This window comes from Microtus oregoni, unplaced genomic scaffold (assembly GCF_018167655.1).
Source record: "Microtus oregoni isolate MIOR12 unplaced genomic scaffold, Mior012 000112F_ref0000385, whole genome shotgun sequence".
Classification (NCBI taxonomy): domain Eukaryota; kingdom Metazoa; phylum Chordata; class Mammalia; order Rodentia; family Cricetidae; genus Microtus; species Microtus oregoni.
Window position 1 is genome coordinate 2,228,255 of NW_024544738.1, and position 25,218 is coordinate 2,253,472.

At 42.7% G+C, this 25,218-nt stretch overlaps 1 protein-coding gene across 1 annotated transcript in view; it reads left to right on the forward strand.

The window, feature by feature from the left end:
- The window catches only part of LOC121443736 (sodium/hydrogen exchanger 7-like), a 152,714-nt gene extending 131,797 nt beyond the window's left edge, over nt 1-20,917 (forward strand). The window contains 3 exon segments of the mRNA XM_041645530.1: nt 11,639-11,721; nt 16,107-16,203; nt 20,519-20,917. Of these exon segments, the coding sequence (XP_041501464.1) occupies nt 11,639-11,721; nt 16,107-16,203; nt 20,519-20,770 (432 nt within the window). The 3' untranslated portion in view covers nt 20,771-20,917.
- The last annotated feature ends 4,301 nt before the right edge of the window (nt 20,918-25,218 follow it).

Consider the following 25,218-nt stretch of genomic DNA (forward strand, 5'->3'; position numbering starts at 1 on the left):
TCAGAGTTGTTTTGATTTGCATTTCTCTGATGACTAAGGATATTGAACATTTCCTTAAGTGTGTTTCAGCCATTTTAGATTCCTTTGTTGAGAGTTCTCTGTTTAGGTCTGTACTCCATTTTTATTGGATTATTTGTTCTTTTGATAACCAGTTTCTTGAGTTCTTTGTATATTTTGGAGATCAGACCTCTGTCTGATGTGGGGTTGGTGAAGATCTTTTCCCATTCTGTAGGCTGCTGTTTTGTCTTGTTGACCACGTCCTTTGCTTTACAGAAGCTTTTCAGTTTCAGGAGGTCCCATTTATTAATTGTTTCTCTCAGTGTCTGTGCTACTGGGGTTATATTTAGGAAGTGGTCTCTTGTGCCAATGTATTTAAGTGTACTTCCCACTTTCTCTTTCTGTGAGGTTCAGTGTGGCTGGCTTTATGTTGAGGTCCTTGATCCATTTGAACTTGAGTTTTGTGCATAGTGATAGATATGGGTCTATTTTCATTCTTCTACATGTTGATATCCACTTATGCCAGCACCAATTGTTAAATATGCTTTCTTTTTTCCATTTGATATTTTTTGCTTCTGTGACAAAAAGCAGGTGTTCAAAAGTGTATGGATTAATATCCAGGTCTTTGATTCTTAGTCACATAATTGGTGCCTCTGGCAACCACTTCTCAGCTTTTAAACATGGTCTTAATAAGATAAACTGAGGCATGGGTGAACTCTACTTAATATAAATAGCAAAAAAGGATCAGCTTTGATTAGGAAATCCCATTTTTTAGGAGTTTTGCGCCAGGGAATAGTGTGAAGACTATATAAATATTTCTTTGTCATATTGCAGTATCACAACCCCATAATGACCCCACAAGATAGGTAGTTATTAATTGTTACTCTTTTTAAAGATATAAGGGAGGGAAGGCTGGTCCCTTGAGGGGTGGCAGTCCCATGAGGGGCAGCCGGTCCCATGAGGGTTAGTGGCTGGTGACCTGAGGCCTCAGCAAGTCCCCCAGGCCTCAAACAGTCACATCTTGGGTAGCTGGTCTCTTTACTTCTGTCCAGGGTTTGTGGTATGGAACTATTTGGTGTTTCTTGGATCCGGCAAGGTGTTGGCAGAACAGAGGACAAAGTTAAGTTTAGGAAGAAAAATATTTCAGGACCAGAGAATTGAGAAGGGTGTATCTGACCTATTTAAGGTGGATGCTTCATTCCGGCTCCCTGGAACTCACAAGAATTGTTTGGGTTTGTGAAAGCATAAGTTTTAGACAGCAGCATATTTATACCATGATGTACTGTATAACAGTAGAATATTTATGTCAGAATGACTATGACAGATATTTTTGCATAATGAAAAGTATTTTTAAGACTATGGAAGGCAGCGTGAGAGAGAAATTTGATAACTTGTATTTGTCCTCACACCTTTATAACTTGCAGGTACAGACCTTAGTAACTTGTATTTGTATTTTACCGAAATTTGTTTGGTGAAGTTGTCCTTTTTGACTGACAAAACCTTTTAGCTGTCAAATTGCATCAGAGATCTCCAAGAATGATTGCGGGAGAATTGTCTGTATTCTATCAATCATGTTATAAATAAATATCTGTCATAGTCATTCCAAGTCCACAGGAAAGGGTCTCTTGACTTCTGTGCGCTAAAGTAGTTGAAAATTGCCCTGATTTCCTCAGAGCCACAACATGCAGATTGGAGCTCTTCCTGTCTCTAATCATGCCCCTGGCACCATCTCTTTGGAGCTAGAAAGTATTAAACATCTATTTAAAAAAGTTAACAATACTATTTTTTCCCAGTTTGTACTTCTGACTCAGTTTTCTTCCATTTGAGTTTTCCTGTGGAACCTGAGGTCATTTATCTTTCTTGTGGGTTGCAAGCATAGTCCTTTGTGACTTGCAAGACTTTTTGTTATTTGAGTTGCTGCCTTCAGTTTCATAGAAAAAAGTTACATGAATTTTTATTTAGGATTAGGCAGAATTTCCACCAATTTCCGAAATGATCTTAATATACTTCTGCTGTTTTGTGCTATATATTTATGTGAAACAGCATTCTCTATATTAACAAAAAAATTAATATTGACCTGAAAATTGTTGAAGATTCTGTGTCCATAAGTGTCAAATATTCACCCAAGATTTATATTAAAAGAAGTATATCCATTTCATTAGTATGAAAATTAATTTCATCTTTATTATTAGAAATGGTTAATTATATGTAAATCAAAGAACTGTTTTAAGGTAAGTTTATGATTTATTATCAGTAAATATTTGATTTTTCTATGCATCCAGGGCCATGTAAAATATTCTAAGGTAAAAAGAGGACACTGTTAGGGGCTCTCTGCTGATGCAAAAATCCCAATCAAGCCAAATCCAAACAAAGCAAATGAAAAGATAGCCAGGTTTAATTGGACTCCTGCACTTTCAGGTGACCCCAAGGGGAACGGAAAAGCCACCAACCAGGGGCAGAGAAAGAGGGAAAACACGTGTTTATTTTTGGGGGAGCAGTTTAAATAGTTTGGGGATGTAGTCTTGACCTTTTTTGGTGAAGGGTCAAGGTTTGGTGGGCTACCCTGACCCTCCTCGGGGAGGAGTCAGGGTGCAAGGGGCACAGGAGTGGGGCCTCCAAAGATGGAGGCCGGAGACTGGGACTTACTTTCCAGACTGTTTATACAAGGGGTGACAGGAAGCTGAGGTGATATTTATGACCAACATTTAGGCCCTCTTTGGATAAAGGGACATCCACTCAAGTCTGGCTATTTCCTGCGGGCATGGGGTGATGTCGAGGAGGGGAGAGCTGGGTGTTGGGGGGTCCACACTCAGCGAGAGGTGTGGCTGAAAAGGCATCCTGTTTACTGTCATTCCGGAGATGCCAGGCATCTGTTCCCTGGGGGAGGTAAGAAGGCAGGTGACTGGAGAAAAAAATATTGTTATTACCCATCTTGTTTGTATCATCAAAGATGAGTGTGCCAGAATGAGGAGCAGGTAGGCCCTTCATTGTGGCGTCCTGGAAAACCGGAGGGTGGAAGGTCCTGTCTGCTGGACAGACCAAGTGTCCTGAGTAGGTGCCCGTTTGAGCCTGGAGTGATGGTACCAGCATGGGTGTCCCAAGAGCTTGGCAGCTGAGGGGGTGGTGAGGATTACCATGTGAGGTCCTGTCCATCGAGGTTGGAAAGACCTGGGAGTTAGTTGTTTGAGGAGTACTCTGTCCCCTGGGGAGAGCAGGGCAGGTTCAGGGGCATTAGGGTCCACTAGTGTGGGGGCAGGGAGACAACTGTCCACGTGTGAATGGAGAAGGGACCTTAAAAGGGAGAGGTAGGGTAGGTATACTGCCAGTGGAGGAGTTTGAACTGGGAGGTGATGGTTAAGGAGAAAGGGCCTGTCATAAAGCAAGTCAACAGGAGTCAGACTCCTAGGGGAATGTGGGGAGGCCCTGAGGCAAGTAAGGGCAATGAGGAGAAGGAGGGCCAAGATAACCTGAGTTCAATGGAGAGCTTGGTTAGTTGTTGTTTGATGAGTCCATTAGTCCTCTCTTCCATTCCCGAGGATTGTAGATGATAGGGGGTGTGGAAATATAGGAGATGTTGAGAGCTTCTAACACAAGCTTCATGACCCTGGAAGTGAAGGCTGGCCCATTGTTAGTCTGGATGGTCTGTGGGACGCCAAGCCGAGGAATGATGTGGTCCAGGAGTACCTGAGCCACCACATCTGCTGTTTCCCTGGAGGCTGAAAATGCTTCTATCCATCCTATAAAAGTGTCCACACGTGTTAAGAGATAACAGAGTTTTTTATGAGTAAACATATGAGTGAAATCAACCTGCCAATCTTCGCCTAGTTGGCATCTGCAAAGCTGGTGTAGAGACTGACATATGTGGAGAGCCCCCTGTGGGTTGGCCTGGGCACGTCTGGTAGGAGGAGAGAACCTGTGAAATAGACTCTCAGAGATGGGTGAGGTCAGAAAGGGGCTCCAAGAAGCAAAACAAAGCTTTGGGGGCTATGTGTAAGATCTGGTGGATGTCTGAAATGATCGACAATGCCCGGTCTTGAGGAAGGATGAGACGGTTATTTAAATAGAACCATCCATCCTTTGTTTTTGTGGCCCCCCTTTTTATAAGCTCGTCCCTCTCTTTAGGTTGGTAACAGAGCTGATAGGAGGGAGTCAAGAACAAAATATATTATGTGGAATCTGAGGAGCTGGAGGCCAGCCCCCGGGCCACTGAGTCAGCCTTGGCATTGCCTAAGGCCACTGGGTCCAACAGTGAATAATGGCTACTTCTGCAGGGAGCTGGAGGGCCTCCAAAAGTTTGGCTTTGTTAACTATGGGATCTGTTAAGTATGGGAGTGCCCTTGGTAGTAAGGAAGCCCCTTTCCTTCCAGACTGCAGAATAAGTATGGGCTGTTGAGAAGGCATATTTAGAGTCAATGTAGGTATTAGCCCGTCGGCCCTTGGCTATTTGGAGTGCCCTAGTCAAGGCAATTAATTTGGCCTTTTGTGAGGAAGTTCCCATTGGCAGGTGGGTCGCTTTGTCAGTGGAAGTGACCACTGCATACACTGCCTGTCGGTTTCCTGATTTATGTATAAGGGAACTTCCGTCAACAAACAGGGTGAGTTGGTGATCTGTAAGTGGCTGGTCTAGAAGACCTGGCCTGGTGAGTTTAAAGCCTCTACAGCCTCTGAGCAAGAATGAGAGGAGGTACCAGAGGGGAGGGAACAGGAAGAAGAGTTGTGGGGTTTATGGCAGGACTGGAAGCCAAAGTAAGTGAAAAGCCTGGACTCATGAAGGTCCAAGGAGAGAGAGGAGTGGATCTCAGAAGGTCTGAGAGGCGGTGGGTAGAATATACTGTGATTGGCCCAGACAAGGCCATCTTGAGAGCTTCCCGAGTGAGTTCAGCTGCTGCTGCCAGGGCATAGTTGCCATCCACAGACAGTGAGGTCCAGCTGTTTGGATAAAAAGGCAACAGCCAGATTTAAAGGCCCAACCTGTTGGGTTAGAACTCCCATGGCCACTCCTGACCTCTCATCTGTATGGCAAAGCTTTCTGGGGTTTGGAAGAGCAAGAGCAGGGGCTGAGCCCCTGTGGTTGGAGGCTGTAAATTCCGCAGTTCCTGGACCCTGGCAGAGGTGAGAGTTTTAGAGCCTGGGCTGAGTTGAGCACCCAGATATTCCACTGTAGGAGAGCACAGCCGAGCCTTATTTGGTGAGCACCCAGATATTCCACTGTAGGAGAGCACAGCTGAGCCTTATTTGGTGAGCACCCAGATATTCCACTGTAGGAGAGCACAGCCGAGCCTTATTTGGTGAGCACCCAGATATTCCACTGTAGGAGAGCACAGCCAAGCCTTATTTGGTGAGCACCCAGATATTCCACTGTAGGAGAGCACAGCCGAGCCTTATTTGGTGAACACCCAGATATTCCACTGTAGGAGAGCACAGCCGAGCCTTTTTTGGTGAAACTCGATATTCTAGGGATCTGAGGAAGTTCCAGAGTTCAGAGGTGACCTTTGGGACAGAGACAATGTAGGACTGCAGAGAAGTAGGTCATCCATATACTGGAGGAGCGTGCTAGAAAATGTGTCAAAGTTTGAGAGATCTCGAGCCAGACTTGGCCAAATAAATGGGACTGTCTTGAAAACCCTGAGGGAGAACAGTCCATGTAAGCTGTCTGGAGGACCGGCAGTCAGGGTCCTCCCAGGTGAAGGCAAAGAGGAAGTATGAGTCAGGGTGTAAAGGGACAGTAAAGAAGGCACTTCTTAGGTCTAGAACTGTAAAGTCAGAGGTGGTAGGAGGGATGTTAGACAGGAGATTGTATGAGTTGTTAACCAGAGGGTGAACTGGAATGACTGCCCAAGGGCTTATGCACAGGAAGAATTGGAGTGTTGCAATGTGAGTTGTTAGGCAACCAAGTAAAGGTGCTAGGCAAGCAGGTATCACTAAGAAAGAATTTGAGAAAAATTGTCCTGCAAGAATGCAGGGCAGTGGCAAAGTTTTAAGTGGGGAGGAATGGGTCCTATCTACCCCATAACTGAAATTGATGAGGTGAACGTAAGGCTTAAGTGAGATGTTATATGTAGCTTCTGTGTCTAAAAGAAAAGTAATGGACTTACCCGCTACCTGCAGCTTTATCCTAGACTCGGACAGGGTTACAGGATATACCAAGTCTGGGCAGTGTCAATCCTCTGCAAGGCTGAGAAGTTCGAAGGCTGGCATAGTTTCAGTTGTCGATGTTGGTGAGGCTGGACCTCTGTGGCGTGACATCGAGGACAAGCCCGCACAAGGGCATTGTGATTTCCAGTGTCCAGGTTACTGGCAGATAGGGCATGGCCTTGTAGGAGGTTTAGTGCAGTATTGGGCCATATGGCCATTTAGGCCACACTTGGAACAGCTTGCCTGTGAGATTGACTTAGGCTAGAGCCCTGTGGTTGGCTTCCCTTGTCCCCCTTTTTGTGATCTTAGGGCAGCTGCTAAGGCTTGAGCCTGCAAATTAACTGCTTATTGTAGCCTTGTCTGTCGGAAAGACTCAGCTGTTTCATCTTGGGCGTTAAAAACTTTAAAGGCCATTTTCACCAATTCCTGTATAGGTGTTTTGGGACTCTCTTCAGCCTTTCTTATTTTTTTTCTAATATCTGGTGCTGACTGAGAAATAAAATGGGTAGCCAGGACCATGGCTCCTGCTGGGGAGGCTGGATCTAGCCTGGTATATTGGGCCATGGTAGTAGACACTTGGATGGCTTAGTAGCCTGGTTAGATCATAGGCCTGGGACAAATAATGAAACTCTTTAATATAAACAGAAAAATTAGTAGAAAAGGAACCCAGCCACTTCTCTGAGAGAGATCTGGAAGAGAAAAGGGAACATGGACTTTCATAATGCCATTGACTACTGCCATTTTCCAGAGAGGGCAGAGACTGGTGGAGCTATGGTGGGATCTGGTATAGAAGGAGACTGGGGAGGATTGGGAGGGGCTAGCCCAGTGCACCGAGGGGGTCCAAGGGTGGGGAGATGTGGTAGGAGTGGGGAGGGAGGGAGAAAGGTGGGTAAGGGGGAAATTGACCTAGAACTCCAGTTTGGCTAGGGAGAGGGGGTAGGTGAGGACAGGGAAGGAGAGGAATGTGAAGAATGTTGCTTCACAGGACTGGGTTAGGTAGTGAAGATTTGAGAGAGTGGGGGAGGGGCCAGTGCCTCTGGCTGCATGGTCCAGCTAGAATTATTGGGGTGCTAATTACCAGATGACAGGGAATTTGGAGGCATCACGATCCTAGCGACCAAGACCCATGTTGCGAGGCACTGGCTACTGAGGGAAGCTCTGTCCACTTATCCCCACAGTGACAACTATTTTCTAGGCTTTGGAGGGACGGTAAGCTCAAGGCTTTTCTCTGGTGACCAATGCATCCCATTGTCAAGATGGTATTGAGGTCAAATCTTAGTCCATAGGGAAATTAGTTGTTTAGTACATATTGTATCGAACAAGCCCAATTTTAAAAGATTTTGTAAGAGGCATCCCAGAGATGTATAGGGTTTGAGAGTGAGCAAGTGAACAGATTCCTTTACCTACCTATTTTTATCTGTGAGTTGGTTAGAATAAAGCAATTTTACTTAAATAGAAAAAAAAAGAAAGAATAACTCTAAAACTTGTAAAAGATAACCTGCATTAGAAAAGTTTGTCTCAGGTTAGACAAGCCCATCTTAAACTGAAACAGTAGGCAGAGTTGGCCTTCTTGACCAGAGAACACTGATCCTGTAGAAATGGAGAAGGTAGGCTGCATAGCACCAGGGGAGAATGCGGGGTTCCCTGAGCTCATCAAGCAAATGGAACAGAAAGACAGAAGTAGTGGACTGTAGCTGACTGCCATCTTCCCCTGTTTGTTTCTTCAGTGATGAGGTGAGAATGTGTTCCTCACTCATGAAAATGAGGACTAAATATTCTCATTTTGTTCTTGTTCACTTTAAATAATTTTTCTTAGTCACCTATAATCATGACTACTCTCTCTATCAGAAGAGAAAGCTGGCCATTAGGACAGTCCCTCTTTCCAGCCTTATGAGGTCTCTCTGCTTTGGTTGTTAGAAGTCACTCTGATTTCATTGGCAGAAAGTTGTGTTGACTCTGAGCTTTCTGAAATGGGTGAGAACCTCACCAATGCAAACTGTAAGTAGCAGCCTCACCAGGGAAATTGTTAGAAATGCAGAACATCAAGCCTGGGCAGCAGCTACTTATTCTATAGTTAAAATCAATCCCTAGGTAATTCCTGTGTACATTAAACTCGGAGAAGCACTGACTTAGAACAAGTCATTAAGTAAAGTAACTTAAAACCTTTGCTAAACCCTGAGCTCAATATTTCCCAGTTTCCCAAGACAAATTATGCATGGCCACTCACTTCACTGTAACACACCAGCTTTAGAAGATAAAATTAAGCATTAGTAAAACACAAGATAAGCTTAAGTGATGACAATTGAAATATCATTAATGCTTTCTTTAAATATGGTTAACCATCTCATATCAATATTTGAATTTAAGCTGTCTCCATTTATGGTACTCAAAAGAAATGATGGTCATCAAAAATTGAATCCCCATATTCAGCTATGAAAGTACAAAATGCATAGTTCTTGTAAATAAAAGTAAAATTCAATAAAAAGTAAAATGAAAAAAAAAGAGGCATCCCAGGGGCGACAGTTTATCTGGCTTTGAACTGCAAGCGCCATTTTAAAGTCTATGCCCAACTGCGTGGCCTAAGTCATTACAGCGCTACTGCCAAAACAGCTCTTTGACAAAAATGGGCCGTGAAAATTGAATGCTAGGCCTATCTAACTAAAACAAACAAAATTCACCTCAGCTAAGCCTGGCTCAACCGCTGGGATTAGGCCCTTGGTGCAGCCTGTGTCTTTAGCAAGGGCCTGGTAATCCACAAAATGTAAACAGGAACTGTTTCCCCAAAACCCTATATCATGGACAAGAAAAAAGACTCATTCGCATTAGCTGTAGTCCAGGAGCTGGTTTTAGCCTGGTGTGAAGAGCTTGGGTTGTGGACAAGGTTGCTTTTGATGTGTGGCCGTAGGCCGTAGGAAGGGCCGCCCTACCTGGTGGGACCTCCAGATGTTAGGAATATTTTCAAACAGGAATATTTCCAATCAAGCCAAATCAAAACAAACCAAATTAAAAGATATCCACTACTGGACTCTTGGGTGGCCCTGAGGGGAAGCAGAAAGCCACCAATTTGACCATGGGGGATGAGGAGAGGGAAAAACCATGTGTTTACTTTTTGGGGAGCAGTTTAAATAGCTTGGGGGAGTGGTCTTGATCTTTTCTGGGGAGGGGTCAAGGTTTGGCAGGCAACCTTGACCCTCCTTGGGAAGGGGTCAAGGGTCAAGGGGCACAGGGGCGGGGCCTCCAAAGATGGAGGCCAGAGACCAGAATTTACAGACACAAATGGAAAAGTTTAAGATGCCCTGGTTATAGTGTCCCTTATGATGTTTATTATTTTCCTATAGTAAAATTGTATGAGAGTGGAGAGGTAGCTTAGCAGACAAGAGCACTTGCTGCTCTAAAGATCCTAGTTCAGTTCTGGGCACCTATATAGCATGGCTCACAGTCGTCTGTAACTCCAGCCACAGAGGATCCATGGGTACCAGCACGCGCATGTGCGCGCGCGCGCACACACACACACACACACACTCAGAGAGAGAGAGAGAGAGAGAGAGAGAGAGAGAGAGAGAGAGAGAGAGAGAGAGGTTGTAAATCTTTTTTAAAAACTTAGAAACATACTTAGGTTTTTTTTCATAGAAAGGCTATCTGCCACTTTTCCACTCAGTCATGTAGCATTTTGAAATTTTTCTATCATTGTCATTAGTTAGCAATTACTCAGAGAAACAACTATCAGCAAATGCCCCCTTTCTCCCATATTTGTCTGTCCAGTTTCTCCTTATGTATATTTCTCATCCACAGAAGGGCATATTTAACTGGACCATTTCCATATCCATTCGTAAGCATTCCTCAGATACCATGGCAACTATTTTTTAAAATGATTTTTGATAGTGTAATGTTGGAAGACATTGCTGGTTGGTCAGAGGTCACAGCCTCCCTATGGCCTAGCAGCTTATCTCAATAAGCTCAGCAACAGGGAGCTCCCTCCCTCCAGCAGCACTTCCTGCCTCTACCTGCCCTTATCTGGAGAATGTCCCTGGACTTGGAGGACTGACCTATCTAAAAGCTGTTCCTAAAGCATCTGCCTGATTTATATTTAGCTTGATCCTTGACACAGATGCCTGCTAAGAAGATTTGCTCCAGGAGCTCTGCCAAATACTGAACCCTGTGATAGGAGCGGACCACCTAATGCAAATTAGGGTTTTCCCCCAGACTCCTCAGTCCTATATATTCCTATATACTCTAGAATAAAATTGAGCTGATTTACTGAAATCTGTCTTCTGGAGGGCTGTCTTTGGCCGTGCTCTTGGGCTGTAGACAAATCTTTCTGCCTCTTTCCCCTCTTGACCTGGTGACCAACAGGCTGAGAGGGAAAGAGAATCCCCACAATGGAATATATATATATATATATATATATATATATATATATATATTTCTTACCATTGGCCATGTACAATTTTGTCCTGCAAGGATCTAGACTACAGTAAGGTAATTAACTCTTGAAAGGTACTTGGAAGTACCTTCATTTATTAAAATAAAATGCCAAAGAGATTTTATGCTAATATTGGTTCCATCTACCCACAAACATGACTAGAACTTTTTACTTTAGGAATTCAGTTTTTTCCTTTGGTGTTTGCTTAATTTCTGCTAGAATATTGCTTCTCAATATATCTCTACATGTGTGGTTCTGGGCATTAAACTCAGTACCCTGTGTATGCTACACAAATCCTCTACCATTGAGCTGTATCTTTGAAGCTATGGTAGTGTGTGGTTCTCCACTGTGAGTTCTAGCTCTGGGAAAGTTGTAGTTGTATGAGCCCATGCATTTTTTTCATTTTTCTTCTTATTATTATTACAAATTTTCATCTCCTTCCCTCCTCCCATTTCCCTCCCCCTCCCCCCATTCCCTCTTCCTCTCCAGTCCAAGGAGGAGTCAGTGTTCCCTGTCCCATGGGAAGTCCAAGGACCACCCACCTCCATCCAGGTCTAGGAAGGTGAGCATCCAAACAGACTAGGTTCCCACAAAGCCAGTACATGAAGTAGGATCAAAACCCAGTGCCTTTCCTTGGCTTCTCAGTCAGCTTTCCTTGTCAGCCACGTTCAGAGAGTCTGGTTTGATCCCATGCTTATTCAGTCCCAGTCCAGCTGGCCTTGGTGAGCTCCCATTAGATCAGCCCCACCGTCTCAGTGGGTGGGTGCACCCCTCACAGTCGTGACTTCCTTGCTCATATTCTCCCTCCTTCTGCTCCTCATTTGGATCCTAGGAGCTCAGTCCAGTGCTCCAATGTGAGTCTCTATCTCTATCTCCATCCATCGCCAGATGAAGGTTCTATGGTGATATGCAAGATATTCATCAGAGTGAGCCCATGCATGTTGAGAGCAATTGTCTCACTTGTGCAAGGCTCTGAGGTCAATCTTAAGCACTGCAAAACACAACAGTTACAATTTTAAAACTAGCATTTCCTCCATCTCTCATTATCCCTTTCCCTAATCAGCATTCTCTGGTTTGTTCTAGGATGGCCTGGATTCTGCTGGAGGAAGCCGGACAAAGCAGGAGAGTGCATGGATATTCAGGCTGTGGTATAGCTTTGATCACAAGTATCCTTTAGCCTTCTCCTGGGCTCAGGAGACATTGGTGACAACATCCACTGTCTGAGCCACACATGGGGGCGCCATCTGTTGGGGTCCAGCCTTGACAGGGTTCACATATTCCAGGGTAGGGGTGTGTAGATTAGAAAAATTAGGTAAGAGGAACAGAGATATGAAAGAAATACAGAGACATAGGCTAGAACCAGGAGGGCTACCCAGTGAATACTGAATACGCCTGTGTTTATTTTCCCTGTGTTTATGTACCCCAATCCAAAAAGGGGGGGAAAGAAGACAAAAGACTGCTTTAACATGACACAAAGGACAAACAGAACAATCACCTGCTGCAATACTTGAGACATCAAGCCACTATTTCCTGAGTTAAGCATTCTGATGTTTTTTTGGCAGGACGTGCAGTGACAACACCTTACACCAAGTTCCCTGTAGGAAACCACTCCCTGTCTTATCCTTGAAGGAGCAGGAATAGGCTTGAATTCTCCGATGTTTGGTCAAGGTGGATAGGATTCAGCTCTATAGGCCGTCTTAATACCCGAAACACCCTAGGTCAGGATATCTTGTTTGTAGCCACTCCTTAAGACATGTGTAGGTTCAGTGTTAGAAGAAAGTTTTCCAAGGTAATACTATTTCACACATTCCTCGTGTTTGAATGTTCTAGTTGCTCCACATGCTCCACATGTGTTGTTGTTGTTGTTATTGTCAGTCTTTTGATTTTTCTTATTATATATTTTACTATGGCTTTAATTTGTATTTCTGTGACAGCTCATGGGATTGAGAACTCTCTTCACACATTTACTGGCCATTAACTATGTTCCTTTATGAAATGCTTGTACATTTCTTGCCCATTTGTCTATTGGGCTGTGTGCAATTTTCTTAATTGGTAAGAGTTTTTTATTTAGCTGAATTTGTACCTTCTGCTGGTTATATTTGATAAAAATACTTTTCCTCTTGTCTATTCACTTTCCAAATTAAGTCTTTTGAAGAACAGAAACTCTTAATCTGGTTGATTGATCCTGTTCTTGTTAGTGTCTTTTGTGTACTGCTTCAGAAATCATTGCATCTCAAAGTCATACACCCAGTGTCCTAAACTGTCTTTTTTGTGTATATGTCTTCTTTTCTCAGTGACAAACATGAGCAAAGACGACATCTAGAGATAACTTGAGTTGCTCTGGATGATGTTTCTCCTTCAGAGATGATTTAAGTATTTCAGTTTAGGACTGCTCCCAGTTAGCATCAGCTATAGGGATTCAAGATCATCTTAACCCAATCAACAAGAAAGGTTAAAGATGGATTCAATTCCTGTGAGTGTTAGTGTCTCTTTTTGCATTTTCATCTAGGGTTTCAACCTAAAGCTTGGGCTGTTCACATCTCTTTCCTCAGTACGCCCTCCAGTCTCTGTCATTCTCAGTCTGTTACATCTGAGTCTGCCTGATTCTCTCCTCAGCTTCTCGGGTGTCTGAGGGAACTGGGGCTCATGAAGTGTGGGGCTCACACATTTGGTGTTTTCTTCCGAGACTTTCTGAAGCCATCAGGCGAAGAGCTTTGCCTTGTTTCATTTTCTGTTGTGTAGGTTTTCTCGTTGGTCTAGTTAATATTTTCTATTAACTGAAACAGAACTCCTAGGGATTTCTTTAAAGTCATGTGAATTTTGTCTAAATGATAATTCAGAAAGCATGTTGTTCCTTAGGCTTGGAGAAGATAGAGAACATTGAAGAGCAGCTGCAGAAGGACAAATGCTAAAGTGATAATTGATTGTTTGAAGAGAAACAGAAATGAGTTCCAGAATCCCATCTAAGTAACATGAGAGTGTAGAAGGGAGTTGATTTGTACATGAATGACTCCTACTGATTTACAGGACCCCCTCCCCCACAAGCCTTAAAATGGGGTAGACAGGCTTCCAGTTTAAGATGTGTCCACATACTCTCCCAGGCCTTACAGAAATCACAAAAGAGGCATTTTTGGTCACATGAAAAGCCAAAGGAAGGTAGAAGGAATTAGGGCAGGCAAAATAGAGTCAAAGACAATCATGAGTTTCAGCTAGTTTGTTTAGCTGATTTATTCAAGACTGTTGTTGGGAATGCTGTAGCGGTTCCTTCTTGTCAATAGATTGCCTAATAGTTGTTAGTTTTCTTAGACATCTAGAGAAAGTAGAAACCCTTGACGGGGGGGGGGGGGGGTGGGGTGGGGTGGGGTGGCAGTAGTAGGGAAACAGATCTTGAGGACAACAGATTTTTCTGCCCAGAATAATCTTCTCTGGTTTTGATTTTTAATACCGTAATAGGGGTTCCCATCCTACCTGATGAACCAAGATACTGAATAAATACATGAAGGAGTGGGGATGCTGAAATAATCAAACAACTGCAGATGTTTACTGTTAAAAAACCTTCAGCGAGGCATGATGATGTAAACCCATATAAAAGTTCCTGGCCAACACAGACTATATAATGAGTTATAAGCCAACCTGAGCTTCAAGGTGTGAGACCTTATCTTAGAAGTCAAAAAACAAATAAATAAACAAACAGAAACCACAAGAAACACTCAAAATATTTCCTGATAAAATGTTTAGAAAGGAATGGGAGCTTTTTTTTCCAGTCATGAAATAAGGGCAAGTTGTTAGAAAATAGTTCAAAAAGAAAAGAAAAAATCTTGGAAATTAAAAATTAGTTTTATAGCCAGCAGTGGTGGCGCATGCCTTTACTTCTAGTACTCGGGAGGCAGACGCAAGCTGATCTCTGTGAGTTTGAGGCCAGCCTGGTCTACAAGAGCTAGTTCCAGGACAGGCTCCAAAGCTATAGAGAAACCCTTTCTCGAAACACCAAAAAAATTAGTTTTATGGCTGGGTATGGTGATGCATGCTTATAATTTCAGCACGCGAGAAACAGAGGCAAGAGAGTCAGGATTTCAAGGCCAGCCTGGACTTCATAAGACCCTGTCTCACGTTTTTCAGAAAATAACCTCTCCCCCCCCCAATGTAATGAATGGTTGTACATAGCAAAGACCAAATTGTTGATTTGGAAAATAAAGTTGGAGAAAAAAACTTCAAGAAGTAGCAAAAGTTTAGAGACATATTGAGAGAAGAGTGTCAGCTCCGGATGGTTCACATCACTCAGCCTCCATGGGATTTACTTCTAACTCACATGAATTTTTCCGTGTTTTAATGACAGGTATGTGTCTAAAAGTATGTTCTCTAGTGAAAGTGTAAAATCCAGTGTGAAACTCTAAAGCTTTAGAATGGCTGTTCTAACCATACAGAAGTTCATTCTGATGAACTTCATTTAGGTGTGTAATATTTTTTTATTTGCAAGTTCTTTATAATAAAGTTTTAATTAAAATAGAGAATAATAAAATATATATGACATGACAGCAAAAACAGGGACTATTTGGGGGAGGTAGGGAACCAGGAAAAAATAGGATAGGAGGGATGGGGAAAAGGGACAAATAGGAACAAAGTAAAATGATATACATGCATGAAAATGCCACAGTGAAACACATTACTTTGTTTACTAACTTAAAATATAAACCCATTTTAAGAAACTATGTACACATTTGCATATGTGTTTTTAAAGGGCATTGTTCCAGGACTTCTCAACATGAATTAAAAAGGGCTAGTCTTTGAAGTGCCCAAAGCAGGAAACAGAAAGGAAGCTTCTGGCTTGACCCTTGACATGGTAGAGATTGAAGCTCTTGCCACCTTCCTAACTAAAGACAGGAGAGAAACGACTGCCCTGTAGTGGCCCACATCCATCCCGGAGCCTGCTCTTTAAAACCAGCAATCACACAGCAGCATGTTTTGTCTGCAGAGAACTCCAGCAGAACCCTTGTTTCTGTCTTTTAGCAGAGAGTTTTTCTATTATTTAAGAGTTAAATAATTCACAACTAGAAGCATACATTGGTTTCTTCTCCATAAAGCAACCAAATTAGGTAAGGAATATGTACTCTAATGAGTCCAGTGTTCTTTTTGCTTGCTTGTTTGTTTGCTGGCTGGCTTTGGATTGATTGTTCGGAGGCTTTATTATTTGAGACAAGCTCATAGTGTTGCCCAGGTCGCCATTAAACTCTTTATCTTCCTGCCTCAGCCTCCCAGATGCTGGGATTCCAGATGTGTACCATTGTGCTTGACTGAATTTATTCACTATTCTTCTAACTGACTATTAGATATCATTACCCTAAGTACCCACGTGCACTTAGACACCATGGAGACATCTTCACTTTTTGTTCTTATAGATGTAAGGGTTACCTGTGTTGTACTGAGAAAATGGGAGGCAGGCAGACTTTGTGGGTAGAATGTCAGATAATCTATTTTTCTTTGGGTTTTAAAATGCATTCTGTTTTGTGTATATTTTCATTGCAGCCATTTTTCCTTAATTTCCTCTTTAAAGTTACTTGAAGCCCATCCTCACCCACAGTGGCCCCCCGCTAAGCACCACTCTCCCAGCCTGGCTAGCTCGATGTCTGACCAGTCCCCAGGTGTATGACGTAAGTACTGCATTTAGGTCCGTGTTCCTGCTCAACTGGTAGTCTCTTCCTTAGGAAAAACCACCACACTCCAAACTCTAGATCCATAGATTTGGCTCATCTAATAAGATGATTAGAAATGGTGTGTGTGTGCATATGTGCATGTATGTACATACGTAAGTACGTATGCATGTATTATGTGTGTTCATTTGTTTGGCACAATAATAGGGAAATCTTTTAACAGGGTTATATGGCTTCCCTTTGTAGGTAGCTGTGGTTGGGAATTCAAGTGACCAGACTGCAATTCAAGCCCTCACAGGTTACTGAAAGTGCTCTATACCCTTTTTCTTAATTGTTCTATGGGCCTACTAGTGCCACCTGGTGTGAGCATTAAATAAGGTTCATCAAGATGCACCACAAACCACAAAGCAGCACACCAAGTATTCCTTTCTAAGTAGTTTATTTATGGGTGTGGTTAGGTCCTCTCTTCCCTTTTTCTGGTGCTAGAAATGGAGTCATCACGCTTAGGAAAAGAATGGTTCTGCCATGGATGTCTCAGACTTAGGGCTGAACTTGAGTCCCCAATGTGGGTTGCAGGGCAGATAGGTAAAGAGAGCAAGCAGCTGTTTATATTCGAAGCAGTAGAAAGGAAGATAGAGCTTCCCCCTCTCCATTTCTCTCTCACCATCCCAAGATGATAGTCTTTGCCTGGAAGGAAGAGAGCGTCACAGCTGTCAAAGGCGAAAGAACAAATACTGCAGCAATATAGTTGAGGAGAGCATATCATCTCAGGGATAATGCAGGCTATCCATGGCCCATGATTAGTAATACACAAAACTGAGACCCTGAGACAGGGCTCCAAACAATCTGCAGTTGATTTCATCAGTGACAAGAAAGTAGAAGGCCAACCAAGATCTGAGGGAGAAGGGCCCTCAACAATGGGGTCAGGAAACGTGGTACACATTCAGAAAGGAGAAATAACAGAAAGGGATATGTATGCCATAGCTAGCATAGTTGGGATATCAGATAAGTGCAACCATACCAAAAGAGCCAAAATGAAAACAGGGTTCTTAGATGCCATGCTCTTCCTGGAGAACAAAGATTACAGTTATCAAAGTCATCGTGCTGCTGTGCAATGGGAGAGACCAACAGAAGCTAAGGTTCTTACTTATTCCCCTTTGAGGAAGGCTGCCATTGAAAATGTGACAGATAGGCTCTCAGCATGAGGAATTCACTTTGGATCTCCAGCACTCACATAAAAAGCTGGGCATGATGCTGCAAGTCTATTACCTCAACCTTGGAACTCACTGGCATGATGACCTAATCAATAAGCGAGCTCTAAGTTTAGTGAGAGAACTTGTCTCAAAAGATAAGGTAGGGAACAAAGATCAACCGCTGCCCTCCATGTGCAGGTGCGCGCACACATGCATCATGAATACAGGTGACAGAACTTTGTGCTTGTAAAGCAGCTGGGTTGTCTCTTTGGGAGAGTGGGTTGTGCCATGGAAGAATATAATTCTGCCTCAGTCTTTTTTCTCACATATTCACCTCCTGTGAAGAAAACAACATTCATACCCCCTTGTCTTAAAGATATCGGAGCCTCCTAGCATCCCCAGCTCTTCCTCCCATATTCAAGTGAGACTTTTGTGACCCCTGGAATAGACTACTTAAGTTATAAGAAAAAGGCCTTTGAGCATGGAGCTCAGTGGAAGAATGCCTGCTAAGTGATTATGAAACCCTGGGTTCCATTCCCAGCACTGGGGGTGAAGAAAGGGAAAAAGACTGTGAATGGGACATTTAAACCCAAAGCTTCAGCCACTTAAAATAAACCTTCTCTGCTCTGAAACCTACTAATTGCTCCCTTTCTCAGAGGTTAGGGATATTTGGAATAGTCTGACGACAGTGTAAGCTCAGTAAGGTTCCTGCAGTCACAGAAACCACGTGTCTTTCAGCACTTCAAGAGACTACTCAAGGTTTGCTCTAGGAATAATATTTGGGCTCTGGGCTCCACACACCTATCCAATCTTGAACTACCAAGACAAGAACCACCCTTGTTGCTGATGCTGTCCATTTGGGCTGAGGTTCTTTGGCCCAGCATCTTAGCTACCTCCAGATATGGCGAAGCCTCCTGTTGAGTGAAAACAGTCTTATCAATTGTATTAGCAATTGATGGATATGTATTATAAATTGAGGAATCCAAAATTGAGAAAGATAGAGGGGCTTCCTCTAGTTAGTGCCAGCTGAGAGCTGCCGACTGGGTGGCTCTCATGGCTATTTGACACCTGTTGTGTGGCTCCCTACTCATCATCTATAGGGTTTGGTTTTTGTTTTTGTTTTTTGTTTTTTGTTTTTTTTTGAGACAGGGTTTCTCTGTAGCTTTGGTTCCTGTCCTGGAACTAGCTCTTGTCGACCAGGCTGGTCTCGAACTCACAGATATCTGCCTGCCTCTGCCTCCCAAGTGCTGGGATTAAAGGCATGTGCCAGCTATTTTTAATAGGTGAAATTTATTTGGAGAGCTTTGAGGTGTTCATCATCCATTATTTACATTAACCATAACTCATTTATGTCTCAAATATACCTTGTACACATAGCTTAAACTTAATTTTATATTTATAATAATTTCATACATGAAACAATATTTGAACCATGAGACTTTTGGCATTATGTCATGATGTTATGATAAAACCTGTTGTTTTATACAATTAGTAAAAACTGTAAAAAGGTAGAGATAGTACTCAAAAAGCTTGGATTATGGCTCAATTTCGGCTTGGGAGTCTTGTACTAAAGAAGCCTTTCTCAACTAAGCATCACTTAGGAAGACAAGAAGAAAACCATGGGTGTTATCATTGAAGTGGGGAGTTCACATGCCAACTGGGGGGGCACCCATAGTTTTGCACAGCGTGACTTAAGGAGGCTGGATAGAAGAGGTTCTGATGTCAGACCACAGGACACAAGACTTCAGAAGAGTTCGGAAGGGCTGATGGGAAATGATAGAACATCTCAGGTGTCCTGACACACTGCTTGCCATTTGAGAAAGCCTCTTCTAGTATTGGAAAGATAACAGCACAGACAGGAGCAAGGTCATGGTTTCTTTTGCCGCTGGAGAATGCTAAAGTCTGTGTGAACTCGCACTGTCTCTGGACTCTCTCCCCACTATCTGATAACTTCAAGGAGTTATGACCTTGTTAAGCCTGCCTTGTTTATTCTTATCCATTCTGAGCCTTTTTCTGAACCACTAATTTTTTCCACATCTTTTATGTGGATCAAACTAGGCTGGAGGCAACACAAATTCTAGCTCTACTTCTTGTCAGCTGGACAACTTTTTGGCACATTCCATGAGTTCTCACAGCATGGGTTTCCTCCTGCGATGCTGGTGCCCATGCCCTTTATTGGCAGGCCAGTTTATGTGACGGTTCCAGCAGGTATTTAATAAAGGCTCATTAAAGTGCATTCTCCCTAGCAATCAGTCACTTCATCCAGCTGAAGAAGTGGAGATAGTAGAGGGAAAAGAAAGAAGAAATCCCACTATGGTTCACTCCCACCCTTGCAGTCTAGGGGAAAAGCTTGCTTACATGTAAACAGTCAGTAGGAGAGAAGCAGAGCCTATTTGAAGTGTTTATTCACGACCTTCCTAGTAACATCATGTCTGCATGTGTGGGGCAGTTGAGAATGCAGCCAGCCTGCTTCCTTCTCTTAGATAATAACCCCTGAACTATCATGCATCTGAAATCTAATCTGCCTGCTTTAGGCAACATTGCTTTGATTGAAAACACCATAGTGTCTATCCAGTGACTATACCAAGGGTGTATGTAAGCAAGTTTCATAAAATCCTTAGGTTTTATTTTTTAAGATTTTTTTTTTTTGGTTTTTCGAGACAGGGTTTCTCTGTTGCTTTGGAGCCAGTCCTGGAACTAGTTCTTGTAGACCAGGCTGGTCTCGAACTCACAGAGATCCGCCTGCCTCTGCCTCCCGAGTGCTGGGATTAAAGGCGTGCTTAATTTTTTTAATGTATATGTATTTGGGTATTTTTAGTATATGTGTATTTATGTGCCTGGGTATATGTATGTACACATACTAAATGTGTGCAGGTACCCACTGAAGCCAGAGGGTTTTGGATCCTCTAGAACTGGAATCATAAGTAGTTGTGAACTGCCTAATTTGGGTGCTAGAAATTGGACCTGGGTCCTCTGCAAGAGCAACAAATGTTCTTAACTGCTATACTGTAGCCCCCCCCCCCCCCACCCAAAGCCTTGGTTTTCTGATATGAGGATTTGGGGTTAGGTTGCCCCAGCTTCAGAAAATCTCAGGTTCCTCTTTTATTGGTTGCAACTTTCAGAATCAAGAGCCGCTGAGAGAAGATGACTCTGATTTCATCCTGACGGAGGGTGACCTCACTTTGACCTACGGAGACAGCACTGTGACAGCAAATGGCTCCTCGAGCTCCTACACAGCCTCCACAAGTCTCGAGGGTGGTCGGAGAACAAAAAGCAGCTCGGAGGAAGTGTTTGAACGAGACCTGGGAATGGGAGATCACAAGGTTTCCAGTCGGGGTACCCCCCTTGTGTTTCCACTACAGGAAAATGCATGACTTCACCCTAAGTCCTGAAGGATCAGGGAGGCTCTCATGAGGATGAGGATGAGGATGGCCGAATGCCCCAGTGTGTTTGAGGTGTGACATTGACTGGCTTAAACTAATGCTTCTATTTCATTGGGCCCTGAAACTATCATCACTTAAAACTTAACCCAAAACTTGGATGCTGGAGCTAAAACTTCTCTAAATTAAGACAAATGCAGACCTATTCCCACTTTTTCACATAGTAGTACACTGTTTCAGAGTTCAACAAAGTAATAGCATGCTTTAATGGTTTCTCACTTCACTTCCTGCAGCATCTGACAATGGTGGGGCAGATGTGGGGCAGATACGGGGCTGTAGTGCCAGTCTAGCTGGCCTTAAGGAACATTAAGTTGGGAGGATAAGTTAGACAAAAAGACGGTGAAGAAAGGAAACTGAAATCAGACTCAGTGGTGCTAGATGCTGGTGTTACACCAGACAGTAGAGCCCGTGGCTCTGAAGACTTACACAGCTGCATCCGCCTGTCAGAGTCCTAGCTGTTCCGTCTGAAGATTAGGAAGCATGTCCATAGGCTGGCATTAGCTCAATGACAGAATGCTAGAGTGCTTGCCTACAATGCACAAGACCCTGGGTTCCATCCCCAGCACGCAAAAAGTGTGTGTGTGGTGGGGAGGTTCCAAGAGCATTTCAGTATGGGGAAAAGAAGTCTAGTTCCTTCTCTGGAAGTCTTTATAAAAGAGTTACTGAAATGTTTAAAACTAAAGGCAAATCATGTTCTGTTCTTTTTTAATTAATATGAGGACAGGAGGTGTTGAGAACCTGCTGACGATAGCACTGCAATACTCACTGGCTTTGAAGGCGGCTATGTGAGCCCACTGCCTGGATGGTCACTGCTATACTGAGGTATATCTACCACATGCTTTGAGAGAACATGGATACTGCTATTATCTAGAGAAGGCAGGAAGAAATGCAAGAGGCCACAGACTGTGGTTAGAGGAAAGAAATTTCATTGTGAATAATAACCTGCAAAGAAAAGATAGACATCTTCATTATTATTTTACATCAATTTCATTTTGAAACATCCAAAAGAGGTAATTCCAAAATCACACTCAACGGAATATAGAACTTGATTTGTCATAAATTATATAAATGTATATGTTCAAGTAAAGGCTGAGTTTCCAAAGCCACCTATCTTTAGGACAAAAACTTCAATATTTTTAATAATTCCTTTTCCATTGTTACTATTTTCAATACCTAGAAGATGAAAATCATTCTGATGCTTTCTCTGTGTAGTCTGGTAACTCCAGGAATCAAAGCTGACTCATCTCTTTGTATGTGAGAGGAACATCCCTGTAGCAACCTTCTCATAGTCTAGGTCTTATTGCCATGCTCCATTCTGATTTTTGAACCTTTTCTTCCAGACAGCCTGATTTGGTTTACTGTTTTCAGGAATTATCTTTGTCATACTTAGCTACGTTCAGATATAGAGGATTATGTCTGGCTCAAGTCTGAAGTAGAAGGTGAAGAGGGCGAGACTTTAGGCAGATCCATCAGGCAAACTGGAGAACTTCTGGAAGGCTATAAGGCTTACTTTGCTGTGGCCAATGACCGTGCCCCAGGATTGTCCAAATCAGACAATCAAAGGTCAAAGGTAGTCCTATTTTTAAAATGTTGCTTTAATCAACTGGCTCTTTCTTCATGGGATGCCTTTTCCTCCAATCCCAGATGAAAACTGCCTTCTGGAAAGCTTCTTCATCTAAAAATTATTTTCCTGGTGGTGAAGTAGTACCAGCATCACATGCTGTAGTGAGTAACTGCTGGAAACGCTGCTCTTTTCATCAGTTCTTTACGTTGCTGAATCTGTAACTCCAGCATCTTGAGTTTTTGAAAGTTCAGTCTTGTCATGAGGTTACATCTTCATCATTCAGATCTTCTCAGTGTGTCTTGTATAACTCGGTTATCAAGTTTTCAATGTGATTTCAATATTCTCTACTGCTTTCTTGTATTATTTTAAGCTGTTCTTGAGGTTTTACAGGGGAGGTCCCACATGTTGGCCCTGGTCAGCTCTCCAGTGTGATCTCCTCTGTCTGAGGTAACAGTTTCTGTATCATCTGCCATGTTTTGTGTTTCTTTTGTGTGTGGGGGGGGGAAGAAATTCAGCATTTTCCTTTAGAATTTGTTCCTGATGATCAATTTATAATCATCCAAGCAGTTTCCTTTTTGTTCCTGGATTCTGTTTTGCCCACTCACTGGGAGCCTATGTATGCACAATTTATAATAGCTGTAGTTGGTTTTCCTGTTCATAACAAGTTGATGGTTTCATGCTCTTGTTCTTTTTTGTGTTGTGGTTGTACTGAGTAGCTTAGCCTGCAACATTAGTTTGAAAATTCTATACCTCATCTTTCTCATATTTTAGGAGATTCTTATTCTTGCGTAATAAGCCCCTCTCTCCTGAAGTCTAGACTTCTCTCCTGGGAGATTCTAGTTGCTCCCTGAGTTGCTTACCAGGCCTGCAGAGACCCATAGCACTTTCCAGTTTCAGATTATGTGTTTTCACATTTTTCTAAGCTACAAGGTTCTTCCTGTGAAGTACAAGCAGCTTACCCAGAGTTTAAAACAACCTATACTTAATTATCCATCTTTTTATTCTTAGATTTTTTGTATAATAAATGAAACTAAAAGTAGTCAATTCTTGATCAACATGTAGAATATTTTAGTCAATATTCTCTTCTGTGCATACTTGATAAGAAAGGCATTTGCCATTGAGAATATGTTTGATTGAGATATCTTTATTTCCGAGGTATATTGAGAGACATTTTTGCCTTCTGCCATCAGACCTGAAACTATTCCATTCATCCAGTTTTCAGAGTCAGGGTACCCAAGGAGCCCATTACAGCAATGAAAGTCTTAGAGCACCTGCTTGTCATACAGACATCTCCATCAAGGCCCCAGAGCTGCAGAGTCAATACCGTCTTCTTTAGCAGTCCTATAGGCAGCACAGGCACCAAAGGAAACAGGAAGGAGCTGCCTGCTCTTACTGCACTGTTGCTCCTGCTCTACTCAGTGAGGCCAGTTGTGCTCCATAGAAAGAAGTCTTAAGACTTAGAACGTCCGACATTGAGCTGATGCATGCTGCAATATTAGTGGCTACATGAGGAATCAGAAGAACAGCAATGGAACATAATCCAGTAGAAAATGCTGTCTTCTATAAGTTTAGGAATTCATGTGTCTCTTGAGTACTATGCAAAGAGATATCATTTTGTTTTTGGTGGAGAGGCTACTGCACCAGCTTACTATGGACATGCTTTGAAATATGGCATTTCAGTTTCACTTTTTTTCTGGATGAGTAGGGAAACTACTGAAAGAGATCTTAGAGTTTCTTTCCATGTCTTACAGTGCTAGCAATTTTGGTAACTCCATTTTTAAAAGATGTTTTTATAATGTGGTGTTTTTTTTCCTCATTCCATACAAATTAGTCCCCACAAGCACTAGGCCATCAACCTTATTAACCTTATTAACATCCCAGTCTTAGCATAATCCTGCTGTGTTCCTCTTAAAGGCTCTTACAATCTTCATTATTTTGAAAAGTAGCCCTGATCTTTGCTTGCAAAATGTGGAGACTAACCCTGCTTCCCAACAGTTCTCAAAGATGAAGCTACCTGGGTTGGAGAGATGGCTCAGTGGTTAAAAGCACTGATTGCTCTTTCAAAGGTCCTGAGTTCAATTCCCAGCAATCACATGATGGCTCACAACCATCTACAATGACATTTAGTGCCCTCTTCTGGCCTGCAGGCATACATGTAGGCAAAGGACTGTATACATAATAATAAATAAAATCTTAAAAAAAAATGATGAAGCTACCTATAGAAGTTTTGCATTGAAGTGTCGTCCCCAGGCTGAATGGAAAAAAGTAGGGGTGCCACAAAGCCCTGAAACTGCCTGCTTCAAAGGCAGCTATCTGGAAATGAGACTGGAATTATCTCAGAAAGTAATCCAAGTCATCTTCCAAACCTGTTCATTCTGAGTTGAGGGAGATGACAGCTCTGAGGACTGGAATATTCTAGATCAGGCATTCTGAACTCAGACTGCTGTTACCTTTGTCTGATCTTGAATTTAAAAAATGCAGGGCCACGGGTATGGATTAGCTGTAGAGCACTTCCTAGTATGCCAAGGCCCTGGGTTCTATTCCCAGGTACGAAAATAAAAAGGCCTGTTAAAGGCATAATACCCTCAAGATTTGGATTCTGCAGCTTCAGGGTGGGGTCTGGCATGTGTGGTTTGTTTTGAAGGTTCTAGGATACCTCCTGTATAGAAGCTTGAGCCTTTTGCATGTTTGCAAGGAACCCTTTAAAAGCTTAGTTAAAGGAATGTTTGTTTAGTAATTGTTAGTGACAAAACCGAAAGTGATTGCTAATACTGACTAGGCCTCTGGAGAACGGTCCTGCTCATTTGGCAGAATTCAG